This window comes from Myotis yumanensis, unplaced genomic scaffold (genome assembly GCF_028538775.1).
Source record: "Myotis yumanensis isolate MYYU_CA2020_CCGP unplaced genomic scaffold, mMyoYum1.0.hap1 SCAF_23, whole genome shotgun sequence".
NCBI lineage: Eukaryota > Metazoa > Chordata > Mammalia > Chiroptera > Vespertilionidae > Myotis > Myotis yumanensis.
The window spans coordinates 3,125,480-3,143,462 of NW_027223774.1; the positions used below are offsets into that span (position 1 = coordinate 3,125,480).

The window sequence follows — 17,983 nt, forward strand, 5'->3', positions numbered from 1 at the left end:
CTCGCCATCCAGGACCACTGACTCCTAACCACTCACCTGCCTGCTGCCTGCCTAATGCACCCAACGGCCCTCCCCTGCTGGCCTGGTCGCCCCCAACAGGGAAGGGCAGTTGTGGGCGATCAGGTGGGGCCAAGTGGGGGGAGGCGTCAAGGGCTCCAGGCTTCCGGTTATGAGATACATACGTCCTGGGGACGTGAACAACAATAAGAGCACCTTTTCTCCATCCCAACAGCACAGGGTTAAAGGCAGCTAAAATCTCTGTGTGTCCCCCCCCCCCCCCCCCCAGCTTCCCCAGGGATATCCCTGCGGCTGACTTTGCTGACCACGTCCGCAAAAATGAGAAGGACAGCAACTGCGGCTTTGCTGAGGAATACCAGGTGGGTGGGGGATGGGGCAGGGGAGCACCAGGTGGGTGGGGGATGGGGCAGGGGAGCACCAGGTGGGTGGGGGTGGGGGATGGGGCAGGGGAGCACCAGGTGGATAGGGGTGGGGGATGGGGCAGGGGAGCACCAGGTGGGTGAGGGATGGGGCAGGGGAGCAGCAGGTGGATGGGGGTGGGGAATGGGGCAGGGGAGCACCAGGTGGGTGAGGGATGGGGCAGGGGAGCACCAGGTGGATAGGGGTGGGGAATGGGGCAGGGGAGCACCAGGTGGGTGGGGGATGGGGCAGGGGAGCACCAGGTGGGTGGGGGTGGGGAATGGGGCAGGGGAGCACCAGGTGGGTGGGGGTGGGGAATGGGGCAGGGGAGCACCAGGTGGGTGGGGGTGGGGAATGGGGCAGGGGAGCACCAGGTGGGTGGGGGTGGGGAATGGGGCAGGGGAGCACCAGGTGGGTGGGGGTGGGGAATGGGGCAGGGGAGCACCAGGTGGGTGGGGGTGGGGAATGGGGCAGGGGAGCACCAGGTGGGTGGGGGTGGGGAATGGGGCAGGGGAGCACCAGGTGGGTGGGGGTGGGGAATGGGGCAGGGGAGCACCAGGTGGGTGGGGGTGGGGAATGGGGCAGGGGAGCACCAGGTGGGTGGGGGTGGGGAATGGGGCAGGGGAGCACCAGGTGGGTGGGGGTGGGGAATGGGGCAGGGGAGCACCAGGTGGGTGGGGGGTGGGGAATGGGGCAGGGGAGCACCAGGTGGATAGGGATGGGGGTGGGGCAGGGAGCAGCAGGTGGGTAAGGACAGAGGAGCTCAGCTGAGCCCCACATGCCCATCCAGACCTCCCCCCTCTTGTTATTAAACAAAATCAGTGCCCAGTGCCTGTCCACTGGCACAGCCATCCTCAGGCTGACTGTGTCTGTGCGGTGGGACCTGTGGCAGGGCCGTGTCAGCCCTAGAGACACACGTGGGTTTTCCCCTGACACCCCCTCTCTAGGCGGCCCCCCTCTTGCCCCCACAGTCTCCTCAATCATCCCCAATGCGCACACGTTCCATTCCTGGGGGGCCACAGACCTCCAGGGCACAAGGAGTAAATGGGGGGGGGGGGCGGCCAAGGGAGCCCGGGGGGTGTCCTTGGGGGAAGCTGGAGGAACCCTTACACCATGCACCCCTCCTCTGCCTGCGCCCCAGAACCTGGCCATGGAGGGCCACGGCCAGTCTCAGACGGTGGCCTCGGCTCCAGAAAACAGCGCCAAGAACCGCTACCGGAACGTGCTGCCTTGTGAGTCTGTGTCTTTTAATATGTTTTTATTGATGTCAGAGAGGGAGGGAGAGAGAAACATCAATGATGAGAGAATCATGGCTTGGCTGCCTCCTGCACGCCCCACACTGGGGATCGGGCCTGCGACCCGGGCCTGTGCCCCTACCAGGAATTGAACCGTGACCTCCAGGTTCCTAGGTCGACGCTCAACCACTGAGCCACCCTGTGAGTCTTGAGCTGCTGCTGGCTTTGTCCGCAGGCATGACTTTGCCAGCTCCCTGTCCCTCTGGCCCGGCCCTGACCCCCTGGGACATGCGGGCTCCGCCCCCAGCAGGTCCTTGCTCCGCCCCCTGGGAGCTCCGGGTGTCTGTCCGCCCCTCAGCCTGACTCCTGTCTCCTCCTCCCCAGACGACTGGTCCCGCGTGCCCCTGCGGTCCCTCGGAGGGGCCCCGGGCTCCGACTACATCAACGCCAGCTTCATGCCCGTAGGTCCCCCCGGGAGCAGGAATGGGGGGAGGGGGCCCCGGAAGCTCAGGGCCCCGAGGGGTCACCGCTGCCCGCCTCCCTCCCCCAGGGTCTCTGGAGCCCCCGGGAGTTCATTGCGACCCAGGGCCCCCTGCCCCAGACGGTGGGCGACTTCTGGCGCCTGGTGTGGGAGCAGCAGAGCCACACCCTCGTCATGCTGACCAACTGCATGGAGTTGGGCCGGGTGAGCAGACGCCGGCAGGGACCCGGGGACTGACCCCCGAGCTCCATCCATGACACCTCCCCACCCTGGCATCCCCCCCGACATTGATCCCAGTGTGGACCCTGCCTCGCACCCCAGGATTCCCTCCCTGGGACCCCAACCTCCCCCATCCCCCCAGCCCATCCTGTGCCCACCTGTGGGGTGAGTCCGATCCCAATGACCTGGGAACCGAGGCTCCTCCTGGCCAGGGTGGACCTGCACCCCGAGCCACCATGGGGGGCGGGGGGGCGGCCTTGGCAGGTTCCCTGGGCCCCCCGTGCCCTGACCCTGCAGTCCTCCCCCAGGTGAAGTGTGAGCATTACTGGCCTCTGGACGCCCAGCCCTGCACCCACGGGCACCTGCAGGTGACCCTGGAGGGGGAGAAGGTGATGGAGAACTGGACAGTCCGAGACCTGAAGCTGCGACACGTGAGTCCCTGCCCCCCCCGCTACCCGGCACCTCAATTCCTCTCCCAGGACATTCCGGGGATTCCCCTCCCCACAGCTCCCCGGGACTATGGGGTGCCCCAGGGATGCCCCTCCCACCCCCCAGTCCGCAGCCAGGCCCCTCTCCCCCGTTCTGAGCTCTCCACCCCCACCCCCCACCCTCGGTCTAGACGCAGGAGCAGAAGACTCTGTCGGTGCGACAGTTCCACTACGTGGCCTGGCCGGACCACGGTGTCCCCCACTCCCCGGACCCCCTGCTGGCCTTCTGGAAGGTGCTCAGGCAGTGGCTGGACAAGACCCCGCAGGGGGGCCCCCCCATCGTGCACTGCAGGTGAGGACCACCCCGACCCTGTCCTCGGGCCTCCCGTGCCTGACCCAGACGTGCTCTCTCCGGTGAAGGTCGCGGGTTCGATTCCCGGTCAGGGCACATGCCTGAGTTTACTTGTGAGAGATGCCCCCTGGGGACTCCAAAAAAGGGGGTGATTTGGGTGCAAGGGAACTTGTAGAGGAGGGAGAAGGCGGTGGAGACAGAGGTAAGGGAGGCAGCGTGGGGACGACGGTCCCGATGAGAAGATGGGAAAGAAAAGGAGGAGGTAACGGAGGAGAAGGCCTGAGAGAGGAGGAGGAGGGGCAGGGAGGACGGGGTTGGAGAACGGGAGGGAGAAGCACCAGAGGCTTGGAGAAGCTTCGGAAACTCCTCCCTGGGCTCCTGTGCCAGCCTCAGCCCTCCATCCAGGTCCGTTTTTGCTGGAGCCTCTCCGATAACATTTCAGGGGATGTAAGTCAGAGGAGGATGAGGAGGGGGTGCTTCTGAGGGTCAGCCACCCTCTGCTTGGGGCTCTCACTCTCTTTAACATTTGTATTGATTTGAGAGAGAGAGAGAGAGAGAGAAACATTTCCTGCCTCCTGCACACCCTCTTGCACACCCCCGCACTGGGGATTGAGCCCGAAACTCAGGCACGTGCCCTGACCGGGAATCGAACCTGCAACCTTTTGAACAACTGAACCACACTGGCCAGGGTTCTGGGAGAGATGGAAACATCAATGATGAGAGAGAATCATGGATCGGCTGCCTCCCGCACGCCCCCTACTGAGGACCGAGCCCGCAACCCGGGCACGTGCCCTTGACCGGAACCGAACCCGGGACCCTTCAGTCCGCAGGCCGGTGCTCCATCCACTGAGCCACGCCAGCCAGGGCCTGCGTCTGGCTCCTAACCCGTCTGCCCGATGGTGCGCTAACACCTGCCTGGTCCCCGCAGAGCGCCCTCTGGAGGCGCCTCCGCAGACTGCCGTCCCTTCCCCCAGTGCAGAGGGCGCGAGCCTGGCTGTGCAGAGCCTTAGCTAGAGCCATAAAAAGGCATGAAGCTCAGGTTCAGGAGATGGGGGGGCGGTGGGGGGGGGGGGGGGGCAGGGGACCTTGGAAGCGGCAGGCCGAGTGAGAGAAGCCAGACGCCGCAGGTCACAGTGGGCGACCCTGTTTACAGGCAATGCTCGGAGCAGGCCAGCGGCCAGGGAACACGCTGGCGGTTGCCAGGGGCGGGAGGCAGAGGAGGGTGGGCCCATGGGCGCGGCGCCTCCTTCGGGCGAGAGGAGTGTTTGGGAAAGTGGCCAGAGGTCATGCTGGCCCAGCATGGCCAACGCCGTTGCATTGTTTAAAGTGGTGAGTTTTTTGTGTAAATTTTTTAAAAATATGTTTGTATTGATTTTAGAGACAGAGGAAGGGAGAGGGAGAGAAAGAGAAAGATCCGTGAGAGAGAGAAACACCGATCGGCTGCCTCCTGCACGCACGCCCCTTCCTGGGAATCAAGCCCACAACCCCGGGCTCGTGTCCTGACCGGGAATCAAACCAGTGACCTTTGGTGCACGGGATGATACTCAACCACTGAGCAGCATGGCCAGGGGTTAAAATTTTTTTATTTGCCCTGGCTGGTTTGGCTCTGGATTGAGCATCGGCCTGCGGACTGAAGAGTCCCAGGTTCGAGTCCAGTCAAGGGCACAGGCCCGGCTTGTAGGTTCGATCCCCAGTAGGGGGAGTGCAGGAGGCAGCCGATCAATGATTCTCATCATTGATGTTTCTGTCTCTCCCTCTCCCTTCCTCTCTGAAATCAATAAAAAATATATTAAACAAAAAAACATGCCCTAGCTGGTTTGGCTCAGTGGATAGAGCGTCAGCCTGTGGACTGAAGGGTCCCAGGTTCGATTCCAGTCGAGGGCATGTACCTTGGTTGCAGGCACATCCCCAGTAGGGGGCATGCAAGAGGCAGCTGATCGGTGTTTCTCTCTCATCGATGTTTCTATCCCTCTCCCTTCCTCTCTAAAAAATCAATAGAATATATTTTATCCCCACTTAAGTGCTATGCTTTCTGTAAATGTCTATATCTAGCTTATAAGCCAAAGCGAAACAAGGCATTCTTTCGCTTCTGTATCAACTTCTGTAATACCTCTCCCCTAAATGTTTTGTTTTTGGTGTTGTTTTTTGTCTTAAAGAAAATGTGCAAAAAAAAAAAAAAAGAATATATTTTAAAACAAAACAAAATTCAGACCCCTGCCCTCTGTCTCAAAAATCCCTCCGGTGACCTGACCCTCCCTGTCCCCGTCCAGCGCCGGCGTGGGCCGCACGGGCACCCTCATCGCCCTGGACGTCCTGCTGCGGCAGCTGGAGTGCGAGGGGGTGGTGGGGCCCTACAGCTTCGTGAAGAAGATGAGGGAGAGTCGGCCCCTGATGGTGCAGACCGAGGTGACTGGGGTCTTTGGGGGCTGGGGCGGCGGGTGGAGGTGGAATCCGGGGTCAAGCAGGCCACCGCTCAGGAGGGCACCCCTCACCGCCCCCTCTGCCCCTCCCCAGGCCCAGTACGTCTTCCTGCACCAGTGCCTCCTCCGGTACCTGCAGCAGTCGGCCCCGCCGACCGCCCAGAAGAACGAGGCCGTATACGAGAACCTGGTCTTCGAGAACGATGAAGCCCTCGATGTTTAGGGGAAGCTGAGCTTTGGGGCCCGGAGATCCTCGCCCAGCCAGACTCACCCTCGGGATCCAGACTTTTGCCCAGATTCCTGGACCCCTGGGACAGCAAGGGGCTGGGGTCCCAGACTCCTGGGCCCTGGAGGAGGGGGGCTGGCAGCCCTGGGGGTGAGAGGTCCGCTGGGAGCCAGGATCCTGGTTCCATGAAGGAGGAGAGGGATGGGGGCTAGGATGTCCTAGTTCTTGGCGGGAGGAGGAGACCAGGGCCCCCTTGGGCTACAGGGTCTCCCAGAAACAAGCTGGATTCTGAGGAAGGAAGGAAGGAGAAGGGATGAGGGTCCCGGGTTCAGGTTCTGGCCACCCAAGGAGTAAGGTAGGCAGGATCCCACTTTTCACTCCAGAAACCAAATCTCCTAAGACCTCAGGTTCCCAGCACCCACTCCCTGTACATATTTCCCCCCTCCATCCCATAACTTATTAAATCACTATTCTCTGCAGAAATGCCTCAGTGGGTTTCTGGGTCTAGGAATAATCTGGGGGTGGGGTCCCAGGGATGGGGTCCTCAGGCACTGAGGCGTGAGTCCTAGGGAGGTAGCTAGGGGGACCCACAGGTTTGCACCCAAAAAAGAGCAGGTGCAGATGGCGTAGAAGGCTGCCCGCCCAGAGTCCCGCATCCACGGCCCTGTGCATGGGTTCCCTGGGGCTGGTGTCCTGGGCCTGGAGACAGGGGGACCTCGAAGGGGGAGGAGGGGTGATGCCTGGGGGACACTTTCACAATGAGTCTGGCATCTGGATATCTGAATACTAGGGAGAGAGGGGCGGCCGGATGCCAGGTGGCTGGGCGAGAAGGCAGGAAATATGGGGACCAGGATGAATATCGCTGGGGGGCTCCTGGCTGGGGGCGGGGCGGGGTTCTCCACCTACTCAGGACTGAGCACGCACGCGCTGGCGCAACCACACACACACACACACAATCACACACACACGCACACACATACACACGTCTCCACACACGGCCGTCTCCGCCCAGCCGCGCCCCCGCCCACCGCTCTCCACTATCAGCACCGCGGACAGCGCCGCCCGCCTGCGTCAGTCCCGGCGCCGGGGTGTCTCCGGGGGAGGGTCCTGTGCGGCCGCTGAGCAGGTAAGGAGCTGCGGGGATCCCCTCCCGAAGCCGCATCCTCACGCCCATCCCGAGAGGGACAGGAGGTGGGGGGCATGGGGGGGACCCGGAGAGGGACCAACAGAGGGCGTGGGAGGGCTGGAGCCTGGAGGGGGGACAGGTGTGGGGAGCAAGAGCCAGAGGGGAGGGAGGAGCAGTCCCGGGAGCGAGAGTGAGCGACCCCGGGAGACAGAGACCAGACAACCGGCGGCGGCGGCGGCGGAGGGCAGGGGAGACCCAGGGGGAACCCGCGGGGGAGAGGCCGTGGGAGAACGGACGGCGGGAGGGAGTCCAGCGGGAGGGGTGGACGCCGCGACGGTCACGAGGACGGGTGTGAAGACGGTGCTCGAGGTGCGCGGGAGGCACGAACGGGCCGAGAAGGACGTGGGAGCCGGGGAGAAGCAGCAGGGCACCCCCGCCCCCGCCCCGACCCCCACACTGCCGGGAAGAGTAGGAGAGGAAGAGACTGAGTCCCCGCCTCCATGGCCAGATGTGGAGGAGGGGCCAGCTGTGGGTGCCTGGACCGACGGGCCGGGCCGTCCCTCCCACCTTCGCTGGTCCCGGGATCCAGGTCTGGGGTTCCAGGCCCAACAGAGAACTGAGTCAGCGGGCCTCCCCCCACGACACCCCCCCCGGAGACAGGTCTTTAGTCTGTGGAGCCCCGCCCGTTGTCGTGGCAACAGGCCGTTTCCGGGGCAACCAGAGTGACTCCCACCCCGGCCCCAGCGGAGCCAGGCGTTGCTCTGGGCAACTGGGTGCGCTGGTTCCCACGCTCGCCTTCGCCCGCTTCCGATTCAGGTCCTGGAAAGGCGCAAAGAAAGGGGACAAGTCAGCGGGATTCCTGGGGGGACCTGGGACCGAGGAGGTGTCCCTTTGGGATGGAACTAAGTCCTGGAACGCACCCCCAGCGCACTCCCTCCTTCTCGGGGAGGCTGAAACTACAACCCCCAACATGCCCTGCGGCGGCGGGCCGGCTCCCGTGCGGCCGGTCGCCCAGGGTGCCAATGGGATTTGTAGTTCTTTGTTGTTCGGAGGACTCAATGATTGCACGGGTGGGCGTGGGAGGCGAGGGCGCTTGGGTGCCTCCGCAGAAAGGACCGTAGGACCCCGCCGCCATGTTTCCGGAGCCCCCAACCCCGGGTCCTCCAGCGTCAGACACGCCTCCGGACTCAAGTCGCATCAGCCACGGCCCTGGTGAGCCGGATCCCGGGTTGGAGCGGAGGGAAAGTCGGGCCAGGATTTACTGGGGCGGGATTCGGACGGGTGTGCTTGGCGGGTGGCAAATTCGGATGGGATCCTGGTCGGAATCCTGGGCTGGAATCTAAATGAAATGGAAAAAGAGCAGGTTTGCTACAAAAAAAATAAAACAAACAAACAAACAAAAACACAACAAAAAAGGACAAAACAAAACAAAAATCCTGCACGAGAACTAGACCAAGGGGGCGTGAAATGGAACGGGCTCTGGCATTGGTGAATTAGAGGGTCCACCTGTCCCTCTTTTATTTTTTTCTTTCTTTTTAAAAAATATTTTTATTGATTTCAGAGAGGAAGGGAGAGGGAGAGAGAGATAGAAGCATCAATGATGAGAGAATCACGGATGGGCTGCCTCCTGCACGCTCCCTACTCGGGATCTAGCCCACAACTGGGGCATGTGCCTGACCCAGAATTGAACCCTGACCTCCTGGTTGATAGCTGTTCACGCTCTGCCGCTGAGCTGTCCCTTTTTAAAGATAAGGAAACAGGCTCGAGGAGGGGTTCAGGCTTCCAAAAGCATCAGGAGTTGAGCAGAAACATTAGAATGGGGGGTGGAAGTGATGGGCAAAAAAAAAATCAGACGGTGTCAGGCTGGGTTAGGGCATCAAATGGCTTCATAGGTGGGATCACACCGACGTCCCAGGACCTCAGTGTCTCTGTGCCCTTGTCCTCCGCAGTGCCCCCCTGGGCCCTGGCCACAGTCGTGCTGGTCTCAGGCCTCCTCGTCTTCAGCTGCTGTTTCTGTCTGTACCGGAAGCGTTGTCGGAGGCGGCTGGGCAAGAAGAGCCAGGCCCAAGCCCAGGTCCACCTTCAGGAAGTGAAGGAGCTGGGCCGCAGTTACATAAACAAGGTGTGGCCCTGCCCCTTCCCTCCCCTGCCTGCCTTGTTTGCCCATCTCCTCGGTGGGTCTGGCCCCAAACCGGACCCTGGGGAACTGGGGATGGGCCGGACCCAGTAGTCACTGGTCACAAGAACCTTTCGGTTTGGCGGGGAAGTCAGACACTCACATACTCACAATGCAAGGCGGTAGGTGCCCCATCAGAGGCAGCACCAGGCGTATGGAAATACCTCACAGCCTAGAAGGTCCCTGAAGGCTTCCCAGAGGAGGTGACTTCTGTGCTGAGACCCAGGGGACCCGCAGAGTTAACTGAGAGCAGAGGGTAGGACTTTCTAGCCCAAAGAGCATATGCTGGGGCCTGGAATCCAGGTTCTCGGGGGTATTTGGGGAACAATGGGTCACTTTCACAATGGGCAGAGCCTGTACTGTGCTCTAGAGCAGCGGTTCTCAACCTTCTGGCCCTTTAAATACAGTTCCTCATATTGTGACCCAACCATAAAATTATTTTCATTGCTACTTCATAAACTAATGTTGCTATTGTTATGAATCATTATGTAAATATCTGATATGCAGGATGGTCTTAGGCGACCCCTGTGAAAGGGTCGTTCGACCGCCAAAGGGGTCACGACCCACAGGTTGAGAACCACTGCTCTAGAGTGAGGCGGCTGGAGAGCCAGCAGTGTTCACGGAAGGAGGGTGATTAGGAGCCATGGGAGCTTTGAGAAGGACGGGGGCAGGGCCAGTTGGATGTTAGGAATCCATGGAATCCGTGTGGAGGACAGACACTGGGGATGGAGCCCAGCGAGGAGGAAGGAGCCCTGAGTTGGAAGAAGCGATTGGCATGGGAAATGCAAGGTTACAGGTGCGAGGACTTGAGCATCAGGTCTCTGGATGCAACATGCAATGATGCTCACCTGGGAGCCAGAGAGCCCGGCGTTTCCAACCAGCTGTGTGGCCTTGGGGAATCCTCTGTCCCTCTCTGAGCCTCAAGTGCATGGTCCATAACTCATATTTCCCCCTCTTCTCTTCTCAAAAGTAGCGGCCAGAATTCTTACCCATAGTGATGCCCTTGAGGGTTCTGGTATCCAGTTCCCATCCCTATCCCTTAAGCCAATGACTTCCAGAGACCATTGTGTCAGAATCACCTCCGGTGTCCTTGAAAGGCAAATTCTGGATCTCGCACCAAACCCACTGAGTCAGAATCTCTGAAGTGAAGGCGCATTCTGCCACCCCAATCAGGGAAATTCTGCTTCACGTCGGATGTTGAAAATGGGTGGCCTGGGTTAAGGAGAAGTCATCTGACTTTGCTGTTCTAGTTTAGAAGGGCAAATACACAGTAAATACGCCATTTCACCCCCATAGTTTGCCTTTGTCTAAACATTGTAGCAATTTGCACAACCCCGATACATCCACGTGAAATAAAATCTCCTGCCTCTTCCCTGAAGGCAGGGAAATCCTATTACACTTGTTTTTCTAGGCTACCATGGGTGCCTATTTCACCACTGTCTAGCCCAGTGATGGCGAACCTATGACACACGTGTCAGAGGTGACACGCAAACTCATTTTTCTGGTTGATTTTTCTTTGTTAAATGGCATTTAAATATATAAAATAAGTATCAAAAATATAAGTCTTTTACTATGGTTGCAAATATCAAAAAATTTCTACATGTGACATGGCACCAGAGTTAAGTTAGGGTTTTTCAAAATGCTGACACGCGGAGCTCAAAAGGTTCGCCATCACTGGTCTAGCCCCAACCACAGCAGACATCACTAATCAAACACTGAAAATATACTACACCCGTGTGTTGCTATGGCTATTCCCACCCCAGTGGCAGACATCACCAATCAAACACCGAAAATACACACCCCTGTGTTGCTGTCATTATTCCCTGCCAGTGGCAGACATCACTAATCAAACACTGAAAAAATACACTACACCCATGTGTTGCTATGGTTATTCCCTCCCCGGTGGCAGACATCACTAATCGAACACCGAGGCTGCTTAGTCCCCAAGTGCTCAGGTATAACCTAGAGATGTGTGAGTCTCCCTTGGCTTCTGGGCCTGGAGGATGACACCCTCAGGGGAAGAGTTTACCCGCCCTTGCCCCTGGCTCCCCAAGGTGCAACCGGAAGTGGAGGAGCTGGAGCCGGCACTGTCCGGGCCAGGGCAGCAGGTGGCGGAGAAGCACGAGCTGGGACGACTGCAGTACTCCCTGGATTACGATTTCCAGAGTGGCCAGGTGGGTGCGGAGGAGGGGGAGGCTTTGGAGAAGAGGGACCCAGGAGGGTGCAGAAGGGCAGCTCAGACCAGGGATCCTCCTCCCTGAACAGCTGCTGGTGGGCATCCTGCAAGCCGAGGGGTTGGCGGCCTTGGATCTGGGCGGTTCTTCGGACCCCTATGTGCGGGTTTACCTGCTGCCAGACAAGCGGAGGCGGCATGAGACCAAGGTGCATCGGCAGACGCTGAACCCACACTTTGGGGAGACCTTTGCCTTCAAGGTGAGCACCAGGCCTCAGGGCCCCACCCTGGGCAGCCTGCCCCGAGTCCCTGGAACATTGGGGACCAATCCCTTCAACTTTTTTTTCCCTTAAAAACATATTTTTTGCCCTGACCGACCAGGTTCGATTCCGGTCAAGGGCATGTACCTTGGTTTCCGGCACGTCCCCAGTGGGGGGCGTACAGGAGGCAGCTGGTCGATGTTTCTCTCTCATCTATGTTTCTAACTCTCTCTCCCTCTCCCCTCCTTTCTGTAAAAAAATCAATAAAATATATTTTTTAAAAAACCCTTAGATACAGCATCAGTAAGCAGGTAAGGTTTTTTGTTGTTTTTTAAAAAACACACAAAAACAAAACATTTTTATTGATGTCAGAGAGGAAGGGAGAGATAGAAACATCAACGATGAGAGAGAATCCTTGATCGGTGCCTCCTGCACGCCCCAAAAGGGGAATCGAACCCGAAACCTGGGCATGTGCCCTGACAGGGAATCAAACCGTGACCTTCTGGTTCATAGGTCGATGCTCCACCACTGAGCCACGCTGGCCGCCTCCTTCAGCTTTTTCTGGAGGCAGCCACAGCTCAGCTGGCCGCTAACAGGCCTGGAGACTCTTCATTCCACTGACCCCTGGGCTGTTCCCATTTGGGTTCCATGGACCCCCCTCACCTGTCCCCTGTGCCCCTCGCTGCCCCACTTGTCGCTTCCCACCCTGATCTGCCTTCGTGCTCTCTCTGCGCTCGCCCCCCACCCAGGTCCCTTACGTGGAGCTGGGAGGCAGGATCCTGGTCATGGCGGTGTATGACTTCGACCGCTTCTCCCGCAACGATGCCATCGGGGAGGTGCGGGTCCCCATGAGCTCCGTGGACTTGGGGAGACCCGTGCTGGCCTGGCGGGAGCTGCAGGCGGCTCCGAAGGAGGAGGTGAGCGCGTGTGGCCACGCCCACCACAGCCCCCGGCCAATCAGATCACAGACCTCCAGGGCCAATCAGATCTCAGACCTCCAGGGCCAATCAGATCTCAGGCTTCTCGGGCCAATCAGATCACAAACTTCCAGGGCCAATCGGATCTCAGACCTCCAGGGCCAATCAGATCATAGACTTCCAGAGCCAATTGGATCATAGTCCCCAGGGCCAATCAGATCTCAGGCCTCCAGGGCCAATCAGATCACAGACCCCCAGGGCCAATCAGATCACAGACCTCCAGGGCCAATCAGCTCTCAGGCTCCCGACCCGGGCTCCAGCCCTTGCACTTGCAGCAGAGGGCTGCCTCCTGTGTTAACTCTGGACCCTTCCATTCCCAGGCGGGCGGGAGGGGTGGGAGCGGGGAGAGTGGTCGCAGGGGAGGCGGATATGCTTGGGGGGCTCTGGTGACCCGTCCCTCTCCGGCCTTTAGCAGGAGAAACTGGGGGATATCTGCTTCTCCCTCCGCTACGTCCCCACTGCGGGGAAGCTCACCGTCATCGTGCTGGAGGCTAAAAACCTGAAGAAGATGGACGTGGGAGGGCTGTCAGGTGTGTGGGAAGCAAGGCCACGGGGCTGGGGGTGCAAGAGGGGCCCCCTGGCTGAGGGTGAGAGTTTCTGGGCCCCGGGGGGGCGGGTCTCCTGGGGGAGAGGGAGGTCCCGGCTGCCTTGGGAGGATACAGATTCGATCTGGGCACAGACAGAGGGGACCTGAGAGGTGCAGGGGGCAGCTCTGTGTTGTTCCAAAGCGGTCTCGTGCGTCCCCCTCAATCCGATCCCTCCACTAAGCAGGGGGGCGGGGCCCTGAGACGCCTCCTCTCTCTCCCCAGATCCTTACGTCAAGGTTCACCTGCTGCAGGGCGGCAAGAAGATGCGGAAAAAGAAGACGACCATCAAGAAGAACACGCTGAACCCCTATTACAACGAGGCCTTCAGCTTCGAGGTGCCCTGTGACCTGGTCCAGGTGAGGGAGGCCTGCCTGGGCCCCCGCAGAGCAGCCCCAGGAACCCCTTAGGAATCCCGCTGCTAGAGGAAGGGAGACTCCTTAGCTACCTCCAGAGACCAGGGGGTCCCAGGTTGTGTCCCCAGTTTCCTCCTAGGAGGAGCGGGTTACCCTCCCTCTAGGCAATTCCAGGATGCCCCGCCCCCTCAGGAGCCATGATTACTGAGGAAAAGATTCTCCACCACCCTGTAGAGCAGCGGTTCTCAACCTGTGGGTCGCGACCCCTTTAGGGGTCGAACGACCCTTTCACAGGGGTCGCCTAGGACCATCGGAAAACATATATATAATTACATATTGTTTTTGTGATGAATCACTATGCTTTAATGATGTTCAATTTGTAACAATGAAAATACATCCTGCATAGCAGCTATTTACATGACGATTCATAACAGTAGCAAAATTACAGTTATGAAGTAGCAACGAAAATAATTTCATGGTTGGGGGTCACCACAACATGAGGAACTGTATTAAAGGGTCGCGGCATTAGGAAGGTTGAGAACCACTGCTTTAAAGACAGATCCCTTCACTCACTTAAGAGGCCTGGAGGTAGCCAGGCTGGTGTGGCTCAGTGGCTGAGTGTTGACCTGTGAGCCAGGAGGTCACGGTTTAATTCCCTGTCAGGGTATATGCCCAGGTTGTGGGCTCGATTCCCAGTGGGGGGCATGCAGGAAGCAGCCGATCAAGGATTCTCTCTCGTCATTGATGTTTCTATCCTTTCTCCCTCTTCCTTCCTCTCTGAAATAATAATTTTTAAAAATGTCTATATTTACGACTCCTGGAGGTTTGCCTCCCCTTAGGAAGCAGCTCCCAAAGGAGGCCCCTAACAATCCGTCAGCAATGAGGCCCCTAGGCTTTCTCCCCTGTGGAGTCTGATCTCACAGGAAGAATGACTATAGAAGACTGTAGAACCCCTGTCCAACCGCAGGGCTCTCCCACTCACACCCTATCCCCGTCCCCTCAGCCCGAGCTCCTGGTGGGTTTTTTAAAAACATATTTTTATTAATTACAGAGGGGAAGGGAGAGGGAGAGAGAGATAGAAACATCACTGATGAGAGAGAATCATGGATCGGCTGCCTCCTGCACGCCCCACACCGGGGATCCAGCCTGCAACCCAGGCATGTGCCCTTGACCAGAATCAAACCTGGGACTTTTTAGTCTGCAGGCTGGCGCTCTATCCACTGAGCAACACCAGCTAGGGCTCCAGGTGGCTTTTAACCCGGGGCCCTAACAAGGACCCCCAGGACCCTTTGAGGGAGTCCCTCCTGGTGCCTCCAACCCTGACTCTCCTGTTGTAACCGGACAAACAATGGGTCCGCGCTGCCTGTCACTCCGTGAGCCAATTCAGCAGAGACAGGGGCGAATCATTATGAGCGTTTATTCCAATCCTGCCGGCAGCAGGGAGAGCAGCAGGTCAGCCACTGAAATCTGCTCTGCCCCCTCCATAAGGCGGCTGCCTATATTGGGTGGGAGGATGAAGGTTACATGGGGACGTAGCCATAGGGTGTGCCAAAGGGGCAGTTCACAGGTGAGCAGAGGGCTGGGGGTCTTCAAAGGGCTGGTGATTCTGGTTTCTGGCTCTGGTCTCTGCAACAAGGTTGTCCATCTTCCATGCTAATAGGCAGCTCCCTGATAGGGAGGATGGGCTGCCTCCCCCGGTGAGCTCCCAGGTCCCCTGTGCACCTCCCAGCCAGGTGAGGATGTGCCTTCTTTAACCAGAACGAAGCAGTCACAGTTAACAGGGCAGGATTAGTATTTCTTAAAATTCTAGCTGGTCCCCCAACATCCTATTCCTGCCCCTCTCACTGTCTCCTCTTCCCCTTCTGCCCACCCCAGAAGGTGCAGGTGGAGCTGACCGTGCTGGACTACGACAAGCTGGGCAAGAACGAGGCCATCGGGAGGGTGGCCGTGGGGGCAGCGGTCGGCGGGGCCGGCCTCCGGCACTGGGCGGACATGCTGGCCAACCCTCGGCGGCCCATCGCCCAGTGGCACTCGCTGCGGCCCCCCGACCGAGTGAGGCCACTGCCTGTGCCCTGACCCACCTTAACAGCCCTGACCCCGGACTCCTGGCCAGAGCCACGCCCAGGCCCACCTATAAGCCTTCTCTGAGCACTAACCCGCACCCACCCCTCCACCCCAACCATCTGGCCCATTCCTACCGTCTCTCCCCCATTATGCCAATCACGATAACTTGCCAACTTCCCAGCACACACACCCAGGAGCCCCAGGGACCCCTTGGGGAGGGGAGCAGTGTGGCCTCCCCCCAACCCACCCAGGGTCCCCCTGCTCTGCTCTGACAATCAGTGATCCCATCGGACTGTCCCCTTCGCCCTACACAGGATCAGCCATCCTGTCCCCAGTCTCACCCCTGCATTGTTCCTCTGGGGCCAAATAAATACTCAGCAACTCGGTGGCCTGGCTGGGTGCTCCTTGTTGGGGGTGGGCAGGGGCCAGGCCGGGGCCCAGGAGGGAACCTCACCTCCAGGGGTGGGATCACACAAGGGCAGGGGCAGGGCAGTTCATCCTCGGAACGTGCTGAGGGAAATGCACCCTCCCACCCACCCGCTCACCCATCCATCCATCCATATATCCATCCATCCATATATCCATCCATCCATATATCCATCCATCCATCCATCCATCCATCCATCCATCCATCCATATATCCATCCATCCATATATCCATCCATCCATCCATCCATCCATCCATCCATCCATCCATCCATATATCCATCCATATATCCATCCATCCATCCATATATCCATCCATCCATCCATCCATCCATCCATCCATCCATCCATCCATATATCCATCCATCCATCCATCCATCCATCCATATATCCATCCATCCATCCATCCATCCATCCATCCATCCATCCATCCATCCATATATCCATCCATCCATCCATCCATCCATCCATCCATCCATCCATCCATATATCCATCCATCCATCCATCCATCCATCCATCCATCCATCCATCCATATATCCATCCATCCATCCATCCATACATCCATACATCCATACATCCATGCATACATACATACATACATTCATCCATCCATTTATGCATTCACTCACCCAAGTGCTGTGAGGAGTCCATGAGCATTTACTTCCTTATTCGGGAATGTATCGTGACTTGTCTAAGGTCACGCGGCGGGGTGAGGAGAGGAGGCAGAGCCCGGCCCCCTGGTGCATCACCCTGTGCTGGGTGCTGGAGCTGCCCTGGAGACGTGTCTCCTTCGATTCTCTGCCCTCGTGCAACTCACAGGCAGGTTCTCACCCGGCCACGGCCTCTCGGCCAGCAGGTAACAGGACAGCATGGAAACCCAGGCATGTCTGACACCAAAGCCACCTTGTCAAGCGTCCTGCTGTCTGGTCCCTTGAATCTAAAGTAGTGGGAGCCCAGGCCCGTGTGACTCGGTTGATTGCCCATCGTCCCATGCACCAGAAGGTCACCGGTGAGATTCCTGGTCAGGGCACGTGCCAGGGTTGTGGGCTCAGTCCCCAGTAGAGGGTGTGCAGCAGGCAGCCCATTAATGTCTCACTCTCCCCCTCTCCCTTCCCCTCTCTCTGAAATCAATAAAAAACACATTAAAAAAAATAAAGTCATGTGAGTGCCAGCGGGGGACTGTTGTGGACATTCTGCTGGGAAGGCAGGAGCAGAAGAACTCGAAGGATGACCCCCAGCTGGGGCTGAAAGGATGAGCTGGATTTTTCCAGGGGGAGAACGGGGGAGGATGTTGGCAGGAACAACGCAAAGAATACAGCCCTGGAGGCAGAGGATGTGAGTGCTTCCCATGATGTGCTGTTACCAACTTTCTGAAGCCCTGGTGTGTCGTTTACCCATTCCCGTGGTGTAAATGCTCCTGCTGTGGCTGATTTCAAGCCCCCAATGTGAAGTCATTGACTATGGAGTTGAGATTTCTACTAGCACACCAGCCAACATGCAGTATTTCCCGTGGTCAGGACAAGGATCCGAAAATTTAAGGCAAAGCCAAACAAACAAAACCCCCAAAACAAAATACTCAAGATAAAGAGTATTTTAATGCAATATTTAAAAATTTAATGCAAAAAAAGACATACACAATGGATAAAATATAAAAACTTTAGCCCAGCCCCGGTGGCTCAGTGGTTGAGTGTCAACCTATGAACCAAGAGATCACAGTTAGATTCCAATCAGGGCACATGCCCAGGTTAGGTGCTCGATCTCCAGTAGGGGGCCTGTAGGAGGCAGCCAATCAATCCACAATTTTTATCATTGATGTTTCTATCTCTTTCTCCCCCCCTCTCTCTAAATATATATATTAAACCTTTAAAGACAGGATCTGACCTTACACTTGGACCACTGTGCCTCATACTAACCCTGGCCCTGATTTTAATAAAACTTTTTTACAAAGACAGCTTATGGTGGCAATTTACCATTTTGATTTTTAAAATGGTTTCATTAAAATAGTGCCCTGACCGGTGGGGCTCAGTTGCCTGGAGCATCACCCTGTGCACCGAAAGGTGG

General features: G+C 58.1%; 2 protein-coding genes across 5 annotated transcripts in view; both read left to right on the forward strand.

The window, feature by feature from the left end:
- Positions 1–6,261, forward strand: part of PTPRH (protein tyrosine phosphatase receptor type H) — a 33,186-nt gene extending 26,925 nt beyond the window's left edge. For all 3 annotated transcript variants that reach the window (XM_070401822.1, XM_070401821.1, XM_070401820.1), the window contains 8 exons: positions 287–377; positions 1,559–1,649; positions 2,037–2,113; positions 2,203–2,337; positions 2,661–2,783; positions 2,972–3,132; positions 5,403–5,538; positions 5,647–6,261. In XM_070401822.1, coding sequence (XP_070257923.1) covers positions 287–377; positions 1,559–1,649; positions 2,037–2,113; positions 2,203–2,337; positions 2,661–2,783; positions 2,972–3,132; positions 5,403–5,538; positions 5,647–5,775 — 943 coding nt within the window. In that variant the 3' untranslated portion in view covers positions 5,776–6,261. The remainder of the gene's footprint in view (positions 1–286; positions 378–1,558; positions 1,650–2,036; positions 2,114–2,202; positions 2,338–2,660; positions 2,784–2,971; positions 3,133–5,402; positions 5,539–5,646) is intronic.
- A 563-nt stretch (positions 6,262–6,824) lies between these two features.
- Positions 6,825–15,878, forward strand: SYT5 (synaptotagmin 5). 2 transcript variants are annotated; one of them, XM_070401522.1, is made up of 9 exons: positions 6,825–6,904; positions 7,988–8,116; positions 8,854–9,026; positions 11,135–11,254; positions 11,346–11,513; positions 12,263–12,430; positions 12,903–13,020; positions 13,300–13,433; positions 15,306–15,878. In XM_070401522.1, the coding sequence occupies exons 2-9, from the start codon at positions 8,038–8,040 to the stop codon at positions 15,504–15,506; spliced, it is 1,161 nt and encodes a 386-aa protein (XP_070257623.1). In that variant the 5' UTR covers positions 6,825–6,904; positions 7,988–8,037; the 3' UTR covers positions 15,507–15,878. The 2 variants fall into 2 exon arrangements, with proteins under 2 accessions (XP_070257623.1, XP_070257624.1); XM_070401523.1 differs by having other exon boundaries at positions 12,906–13,020.
- Positions 15,879–17,983: the final 2,105 nt, after the last annotated feature.